Source organism: Plecotus auritus (genome assembly GCF_963455305.1).
Source record: "Plecotus auritus genome assembly, chromosome: 2".
Taxonomy (NCBI): Eukaryota; Metazoa; Chordata; class Mammalia; order Chiroptera; family Vespertilionidae; genus Plecotus; species Plecotus auritus.
Genome location: NC_137771.1, coordinates 67,324,184 through 67,333,901, shown reverse-complemented (window position 1 = coordinate 67,333,901; position 9,718 = coordinate 67,324,184). Strand labels below are relative to the sequence as shown.

General features: G+C 49.3%; 1 protein-coding gene across 2 annotated transcripts in view; it reads right to left on the bottom strand.

Moving 5' to 3' along the window:
• The window catches only part of LMO4 (LIM domain only 4), a 16,727-nt gene extending 8,346 nt beyond the window's left edge, over positions 1-8,381 (bottom strand). The window contains exons 1-2 of one of the 2 annotated variants that reach the window (XM_080657392.1): positions 8,008-8,381; positions 5,016-5,254 (exon numbers count right to left, since the gene is read on the bottom strand). In XM_080657392.1, the coding sequence (XP_080513518.1) occupies positions 5,016-5,251 (236 nt within the window). In that variant the 5' untranslated portion in view covers positions 5,252-5,254; positions 8,008-8,381. Of the gene's footprint in view, positions 1-5,015; positions 5,255-5,445; positions 5,581-8,007 lie in introns of those variants that run through there. The other variant, XM_080657393.1, reaches the window with a different exon arrangement.
• Positions 8,382-9,718: the final 1,337 nt, after the last annotated feature.

Below are 9,718 nucleotides of genomic sequence, written 5' to 3'. Positions count from 1 at the left end.
AGCCACAAAATCAGGGGATTCCTAAAGTGTCAAAAATTACAGTTACAAAGTTTGAAAATGACCAAGATCTACCTAAGACGGACGCGCTATTTAACATTATTAATGGAGTTTAAGATCTTTCCATGTCTACAGCTTTAAGGCTGCCTCAGAGCAGAACAACTTACATACATGTCTATACACATTTTAATCCCCTTTACCAGAGGCGAAGGCTACCATTAGAATTCAACCCTTTTTCTGAAAAGTTGTTTCTTTTTCTTTTTCTATAGCAACGTTTCTGTGCACTAGAGAGTTAATTATCTAACCAGGGGGACTGTCCAGGACAGTGTTTGATTTAAAAGACTCGAGGCTTTAGGTGCTCAATTAAGTAGCTATCGGTCTCAGACTGGACTATAATGGGCTCTTTTCTCTTTAACTCAAGCAACGGGGAGATATACCCCAGGTCAGGCTAATTAAAGCCAGGGGAGTCTTTAATTGTGATGACAGAATCGGTTTCAGTTTCCTTTCTTTGGGCCCTCAGTCCGAGAAGGTCGTTAATATTTCAGCATTTGGGCAATGCAATCAATCACAAACATCAAGAGGTTCCTTATATGGGAAAAAGGGAAAAGAAGGGAAGAAATCCCACCAAACCTCTGCACTTTCAAGGTGCTTTGCTCCTCTATGAAGAGCACAATGTAGTGTGAGTACTGCTTGCCGGCTCAGCTTCAACTCTCCTTGCTGACTAAAGAGGAGAGCAAGTCGCATTTTTAGTTTAGTAATAATGCTTAGCATCTTTCTGTAACTTCAATGACCAATAGGTGGGCTTATTTTCTACCGAGTTATTACTTCAAGCAAAATACTGGCAATATGGAGCAGTACTGGCTGTGTTTTTCAAACTGCTTTCAGGCAAGGAGAGGTGTGTTTCTAAGAGTGTAGCTGAAAGGTATACATTTGTACCTCCAAGTAAATATCAGCAACCTATCTGAGGAGAAAAATGCACATCCACAGCTGCTGATCCAGAAGCAATTGGTTTTCCAGCAGGTTCCTATATTTAATCTAAATTCTGCACCAGCTATATTAAATGTAACAAAGAAATGCAACCCAGAAATTATGCCTGGAGCCAAGTCCATTAAAGGTACTTTGGAATAACTAGAGACCAAGCACCTTAAAAGCACCAGAAGCTATTGATACTTAAGAGGGGGGCTGTGAATAATCGCAACTGCTGCATTAGAGAGGGGAGGGAGAGAAAAAAAAAAATCAGCCAAATTACGCTTGGTTAATTCAGAGTAACAGATCTGCCCCCAAGTGAATTGGAGGCCTTGAATTAATTCTGTTATGACAAATCAAGATAAACGTTCCCCCTAAATTGCATGCGATTTAATTAATTTTTGAGATCCTGGGTTTTTTTTTCCCTCCTAGCTAATAGTTCACATGCTCCTGTGCTGTCATTGTGCTTGAGTGGGCAGACTTCAAAGTGATATTAAATAACCAACTATTAGATTTACCTAGCACGTCCTATTGGAAAAGTGCCATTTAATTACCTAGCCTGTTCAATTAAAGGGACAGCATTCTCTGAATATAGCAGCTTGCTGTTGATTACCAGGGAAATGAACTCGCTGTCTGGCGGCGCCTCCGTTCCTAACGCTACCCCCCTCCCCAAACACCCTCCACCACCAACCACCACCGATCCCCCTCCCGCCAGGAGGTGGGGGCCGCGCTCACTGCGGCTGCGGGCGCCACGTGAACCGCCCGAGAAAAAGCGGGGAAAGCTCCACTAGCTCGCCCGGCTCCCGCCCTGCGCTCGCCCCCTCGCGGGCCGAGGACGCTGGCCGGCTGGGCTCCTCCACTGAGGCCTCGCGCAGAGCCGGCCTCAGTCCCAGTCCCAGTCCCGGCCCCGGCCCAGTCCTGCAAGAAAAGGCTCACCAGGGACCACCACCGGCGCTTCTGGAGCATTTCCTCGCCCTCCCAGGACCTGGAGCCCAACCCGTCATCACTGAACTTCCTCCTCTTGCCGCACTTGTCGAGCCACTCACAGGGCCCGAGGTGGGGGTGGAGGAAGAGGGGTTTGGAGAAAAGAGAAACGGAGTTTCGAAGCTACTTGGTGGCGCTTGCATTGCGCTGGGGGGTCGGGGGCTGGGGAGGAAAGGGACAGTTTCAAGGTTGGCCAACTTTTGTAAAATGGGGGGGAGACAGGCGTTGGCCCCTTTAAGATTCACTCTCCCCTCCTCTCCACCTCCACCCCTGCCTTTCCCTCCCTCTCTTAGAGGCCAATTTTGTTAATTAAATGTTTTGTTTGCAACGCAGCTCTCATTCATTGCGGACACGTCATTCGGAGCAGATCTAAGCCAGAGACCAGATCTCATTAGATAAAGCCCATCAGAACTAAGAAAATGGAGGAGCCACTAATTAAAGCTTTTAATTGTGCGGATTCGCTGCAGCAAGGCAGCCGCTTTATCTGAAATCTTGGAGGGAGAGGAGGCAGAAGCCCAGCTCTGCCCAATCCACACTTGGTCGCCCAGGGGAGAGGGGACTGGGAAAAGCAGTGCCCATACTACCAACGCCCGTCCCCCCCACCCCCCCACCCCCCGCCACACACACACACACACCCTCTCCCGGCTCTCCCGCAGCGTTTTAGCCAGATCTTGGTTGTTTTAAAAAGCTCACAACCTCAAAGTCAAACAGTTTAAATGCCCCTTAATAAATCGCTCTGTGGTCCCAGCCAGGCCTTGGGGCCGAAGGGTCGGTCCCCTTCACCTGGTGGCCAGAGAGTGGATTACTCCGCCCTTCAGTGACCCTCCCTGGAGACTAGAAAGCTCCTCCAACAAGTGTCCTCCTGCAGCGATATTCGGGAGGGTTACCTGAGAGGAAAAGGATAGTGCAGGCCTCCCACCTTTTCACCCTTTTGGCATCTTGATGGGCAGAGGGAGGAAACACTGAAGAAAGACTTCAGAGATTCCTTAAATTGAGGAGTGAAGAGTGTCAGCTGCCGAAGAGCCCTGAGCCGAGTTTGAGGCCATCAATTTGGTAGAGCTAGAACTCATCCCTCAGATCAAAAGGCTTTCATGATAGCACCCAGTTCAAGAACAAGCCAAGCTCCAGTTTTCAAATTCAGAGGAAAAAAGAAAGGAAGGAGAATAAGGGCCCAATTAATAAGGCTCCGCCGGCACACACATCCTCCACTGCTCCGTTAGGTCGCCCGAAAACAACAAATGGGCCTCAAGTATAGGGAAAGGAATGGAGAGTCCCAGGAACCCACTTGCCTAAACTTGTCCTGAGGGAATGCAAGTGGACCCATCTTCTTTTTAATTAGTGGTAATCAGAAGCAAAGGTTTTTTGAAGGCACTTGGAGAAGAGATGAATCTGTACCATTCACCGTGTCTGAACAGCACTGTCAATTTTTCCACTTCAAACCACCGTCCTTTCTTACCACAGTTTTGTTCTCTATTTAATTACAATACTGTCAAAGCTCATGGCACTGCTTGGAAGGAGGACCAGAAAGCATTACACTCATGCTCCTGCTGGTTTTCCAACATTTACCTCTAAAAGAACACTTAGTGAAATTAATGCTGCCATCTTAATTTCTAAGTAAAAGCCCGCTCCCATCATGTATTTCTTTTACTTGGCTGACTGAGGATGCCAGCAGAGTGGACATAGGTTGCTTCATTGGAATAATCAAATGTCATTTTGCTCCATCATTTTACACTAAGGATATCACGGGGGTAAATATACACACACTCAGCTCTGAACCACATAGGGATCCTTTTCAGTTTTAAATGCAGAGTGAGGGAATCACAATGGAGCTAAACTTTGAACAAAATATCTCGTCCACTGATTTGCTGCCATTGAAAAAAAAAAGAACAAAATTTTCTACTAATCACTATAAAGAAAACGGTTTGGAGCAGAAATTTAAATATAATGCACTTCTTTTTAAAAGTGAGCGGTTCTTGAGCTTGAGCATTTCTCTAGTATCAACGGTGCGCGTGGTTTTTTTTTTTTTTTTTTAATTACTGGATGTTGAAACAAAACACCTCCTAGAAGCATTCATGTGCATCAGTCTATCAAACCATTTACTCAAATTAAATGTGTAATCCTTCAAATGCCTCCTTTCAAATTAATGAGTTTAAGTAGCTTGAGTTCACCTGAAAAGATCCTATAGGCACCTGACCTCCTGAATTCTTTCCATTAATTGCACTGAAACTTGTTGGAAAAGACTGCTTACACTGTCATATGAATGTTCCTATACATTGCTTTAAAATGCAAGATTAGTATATTCTATAGTCTCTTTTCCTGAATCTCTTTTGGGAACCAAGTGTAATGATACAAATGACAACAATAATCCCAAAAGCTGAATATTCCTCAATAGTTAAAAGCTACAGATTCTACATCACAAACCACACACTAAAACTGAGCAGCACAAGCCTCCAAGTAACAGTATATAAAGAGAATCGTTACCATTAAGTTTTGGTGTTGTCTTTTCCTGTAAGCATTACAAGTCTTTAAACTGATGGGTAATCAGCATTTTTCACAAGGAGACACAACACAAAGAATGGATCAGTTTTACACGCAAAAAAGTTTAAAGGTGCTTATGTAAATATCATAATTGGCCACCACATTAGGCAAATCATTTCTCACTGATTTCGCTTTTAAATCAATCTTTTGTCTCCATTCTATGTAGATCCCTACCTTGCCTTAAGAAAGCAGCTTAACTCTCACTTGAAATGTTTTATTTTTAGCAGAGGGTCCGGTTGGGGCTGACCACTTAAAATTTTGGTCCCCAGAGTGCCCAACTTTTGCACACCTCGCGACACCAGATGGGCAGTTTTTATTTAGTATAGCATTCGCCATTAATTTGTCATTAAAAATTCGAAGATTAACACATGCTTCTTGAACCCCTTAAATTCAGCCCATCAGCAGGTTCTTGAGGTGAAGACTACAATGTATTCTCCTAGGAGCTCTGCTCCTTTCCGTAAAACCCTTGGTAACCTTTGGCCTTGCCATTGCTCTACTTTCCCATCTTGGGAAGGGCAGCCAAGTCTTACCTAATGTAGTCATTTCTGCAAAGGATCATGCCGCTCTTGGTGTAACAGGACGTGCCGATGTCACCCAGCTGCGCCTGGCAGCAGGAGCACTTGAGGCACCGGCTGTGCCAGTAGCTATCCATGGCATAGAGCAGAAAGCGGTCCGCAATCTTGCCCCCGCAGCCTGCGCACCGCTTCCAGGAGAGGGAGCCGGCCGTCACCGGGGGCGGCTGTGAGCTGCTGCCCGGATTCACCATGGTCTGCAGAAGGCGGGAAGGGGAGAGGGAGAGAAATACAAAAAACACGGGCGATGCAAAAGTTAGTAAGTGCCGCGTGAGCTAGCGAACAGTTCCCCCCAGACCTGCTGGAAGGAAGCAGCAGGGCAAGGGCGGGAAGGAGGGTGAGGGGAGAGGGAAGGAGGGAGGCTCGCCGGCAGCAGCCGCCTGTTTACTTTTCTCAAGCTTTGTTCTGAGGCCACGAGCTCCTCTCAACTTTCCAGCGCTCACCACTGCTGACAATTTCAGCTTGGGTACTGTCAAAACTCCGAGAGCGAGGCTCGGCTGCGCGCTCCACCCCTCGCGGCGCCTCCTCCCAGCCCCCGCCTCCGCCCACCGCCCTCTCCTCCCCTCCTCTAGCCGCCCGCCTCCAGCAAATGAGGGTCAAACCCACCCACCGCCGCGCCCGGCCCCTCCCCAGCCCCGGCCGAGCCCCGAGTGCGAGCCGAGGGGAGTGGGGAGGCGGCCTCTGCCGGAGCCACGTTCCCTCCCGAGCTCTGCCCTGGGAAGTGCAGCTGCAGTTCACAAGTTGGAAATAGTTCGGTTTTCTGAAAAGGGAGGGAGGAACAGGCAGAGGGGCGATGGAGAGCGTGGTGGTGGGAGGGGAGGCTCGGGGACCCGAGAGGGAGGGGGGGCGGGGGCGGTGTGTAAAGTTGCGAAACTGGTTTTTCGTATTTTAAACAGCACCTTTCACATGCCATTGTGGTGACCGCCATCTCCCATTATTGTTCCAAATCTCATTTCATTTTGAAGATCAATGAGTGTTTTCTCTGGGTTTTCAGGACACAGGCAAGAATAATAGATCATTGAACTTTAGGATGCCTGTTAACTTCCTATACAAACACTCTCCACTTTGGTCTCACTAATCTGCCCTTGATCAGCAATTTAAATGCTAAAGCTTTGTTCCTCCAAGGGGGTGGGGGTAGGGAAGGGGTACAGATAATATGGGAGAAGGCACTATTAAAGGATGCACAAGTTACATTCGAGCCAGTCCTGCTGTCACCAAAACTGCTTTTAAAAATTCCCCACTCTTTCTAATGAATGTCATGAGAGAAGCAACTGGGGTATAATATGGGAATCAATTTATAAAGCTTAGCCTAAACCGATTAATTTGTTGCCTCCAACCCGGAGTCCAATAAAGTCCTAGTGTTCCTCCAGTCACTTATTCTATAAAAAGATCAAGTTATTTACTGCCAATTAAGCAGCCTGTTTTGTCTTTGTCCTCTGTAAGCCGAGAGTGTGGGCTCCCCCCAGGCTCCCAGCTATCTGCTCAAGACATTCAGCTGATACCTCAGAAGGGAGAGGGCTAACTTTGCCTGTCCCCGGCCCAAGTTGGCTGCTGAGAAAAAAAAAAAAAAAAAAAAAAAAAAAACAAGAGGGGAAGGGAACGAAACAAGAACTCGGGTTCCTTAAATAGGCCGATTTTAAACACATTTCCTCCGAAAGAGTCCCGGAACGTGTGTCCAGAGACCGCACAATAAACCAGAATAAGAACTGCACCAATTAAGCTGTAACAAAACCCTGAGACTTTGGAAACAAGACCACTCTAAAACCCATTAGCATTGCATTTATCCGAATGCATCATACCTTTATGTAAATTGATTTATCTGATGCATTTACTCGAGGAATTGCTTTTTGTTACAATTTCAGCCCTAACCCAAATGAATCTGCATTTCCTGCCCTAGGTCTTTAAACTGTTCCCCCCAACGTTTTAATCGCTCCGAATTCCTTTTTAAAAGGGGAGAGGGAGGGAGGAGATTGCAAGCTCTTCCCCGCCCCCCTCTTTGGTGAGAGGTAAATATATATGTATATTTTTTTGAAAAGGAAACATTACACTGAGAAAAGCATCCAGTAACCCCATTAGCTAAAGCTCTTAAGGACAAGCAATACCTTAATGCTGATTAAATCTAAAAGAGATGAATCAAGAGGACTGACCAGAAACTGACTCCCCTGATAACTAAGGACGGGCCCTCATCAAGTTTCATTTAGAGTTGGAAAAAAAAAAAAAGAAGAAAGCTTTTAAGTTAAATAGGCTTATACTCTAGTAATTACATAGCCAAGCAATTTAGGTCCTGGGATAGTCAGTGAAATAGAAAGCAGAACTGGCAGCTAGAGGCAAAATCTGCCCCCCTTTAACAACGTCTCTGGTGTTTTTTAATGGAGACCAAGGGAGGGACAAACGTAGCGCTGGCAATTTGTAGTACAAAAATGGATGCTTAATTCATGTCTTGATTTTAATTAGGTGATTCACCGGATTTCTCCTGGATTGGAACAAAAGACTTGCAAACCAGGAGGAATGTTTTAAAAGACCCAGCAATACCGAATCCTGCTCACTTAGATCCTTTTTGCCACTGTTTCAAAAATAGTGTTTACTAGAGGGGGGGAGGGTCGTGCCTATTTCCCCCACACTACTTCTCACACTTAAACCCTCCATGCAGCGCCCGCTGCCTTTCCCTTAGGAACTGAAAACCTCCCCACCCCCTCCAAGGTCCTCACGAGCCCGGTCTCCGAGAACCCTTTTGTAAGCAGGAACCGCTACAAAGCTGGCGGCCCGGGCTGCCCTCCGTGCTAGCTCGCAGGCCGGCCTCGATAGTTTCAGACTCGCGCATTATCCAAGCCAACGTATTGTTTACTTGCAATTTGGGACGGTCAAGGGAAGGAAGCCCCAGGAAACAGCGCCGGCCCCCAGCGGTCCCCTCCTCCCACCCCCCGCCCGGGCTCCCCGGCGGTCCCCTTACCTGCTTTTCCCCTATATTGCAATACTGCGAGAGGCGGCGACGGCGAAATGCGAGCGAAGCCGCTCGGCTTCCAAGGAAGGGGCGCCTTGGCTGGAGGGAGGGGGAGTACTTGCAGAACCAGGAAAGGGGAGGATGGGGCTACGGGCTTTTTTTTTTTTTTTTTTTTTTTTTTTTTTTAACGCGTTGCTCTGAAGCTGGGTTGGGGGGCCCCGCGTAAGTGGCAGGCGGCCGGGAACAGAAGTGTCAGTCTCAGTCCTCGTCCTCCGCCTCTGGCTCCGTGCGAGCAGCGGAGGAGCCCTCGGCCCGCGCGGCGCGGTTCAGGCGCGGCGCAGCGGCAGCAACTGCTGCAATCGCTGCTGCAAGTTTGGCAATGTGGCTTCACTTTGTAGATTCCCCGCCCGGCGGCCCCCGCCCCCGCCCGCGCGCCTCCCGCTCCTCCTCCTCCACCGCCTTCCTCCCTCCCGCGCGCTCGCTCGCTTGCTCCGGGCTGGCGGCTGGCGGCTGGCGGCTGGCGGCGGCCGCACGGCCGAGCCTCCTGCACCTTCGACCGGGGAGCAGCCGCAGAAACAACAGCTCCAGGAGCGGCGGCGGCGGGTGCGGGGACCGGGAGGCGGGCCGCCGGGGAGGCGGGGAGCTGCGGCCGGCCGAGGCCCGGCGCGCGGGAGCCTGCGCCGCTGCCGGGGCTGCTGCCCGGGTCGCCGCTGCCCTGCTCGGAGGCGGCGGCGGCGCTGGCCTCTCGCGGGCTCACTCGCTCCCTCCGCGGTCCTTACACATGTGTTACTGACAGAGCAAAATCCCAACTACTCCCCGGCTCCGCCGCCGACGTCAGCGACCCTCAGCCACTGGGCGGCCGGATTGTTCAGGCGGAATAATAAAACCTGCCAATCCGGGGAAGGACAAAGGGATGCCTGAAACGAGACTCTGGGGGCGGGGGGAGAGAGCCTGGCGGCGGAGCGGCCGAGGGAGGAGAAGGGAAGGGCCCGATGCAAGTGACCAGGACGCCGGGGACCCGCCAGAGCTGCCCTGCGCGGCCCGGGATCGCCAGCGGAGGCGCGGGGAGCCGCACCTGCCTTCTGAGCGCGCGGGACACTCTCGGGACCGGCACCCGTGCGCCCCTTGGGGATTGACCTCCCCTCAAGCGGAGGCGAGACCCAGAGGAAACTTACTTCACCTCTTTCTCAGAAATGGGTCTTTTCCTGTTTGGGAAGAAAACTCTTCCCAAAATCTAAGGGCGGTGGGCTTCACACACACGCAGAAGAGGTGGTTTAAAAAATAATTCACGGTGTTGGAGATTTATGAACCTAGCGGAAGTTTAGTTAACAAGGGAAAACCAGTAAGGGAACCAACAGATCCTACATACTACTTGCCTAACCCCCCTTCTCATTAACCCGAGTATAAACCAAATGCCTAGTAGGCACTTCATAGATATTTGTCAATTGTTGGTGATAAATAGATCACAATCCTTATTTTTGAAGTTGGGGAAAAAGCCTTGCTGGTCTATCCATCCTGTTGTGGAGGATGAGAGGCCGAATTCCTTAGGGCCCTCAAAAGCAATGGACATAATTGCAAAATTCGCAATCTCACAGCTGCTGGAGAGTAAGAAAGGTCACTTCCAGTATAAATCAAGTTTTGAGGAATGCTTTTAGGGTACTAGTCTGGGAGTCTCTTTCCAGGGCTGAAATGCTTGAATACCTAGTCATTCAACTTTATC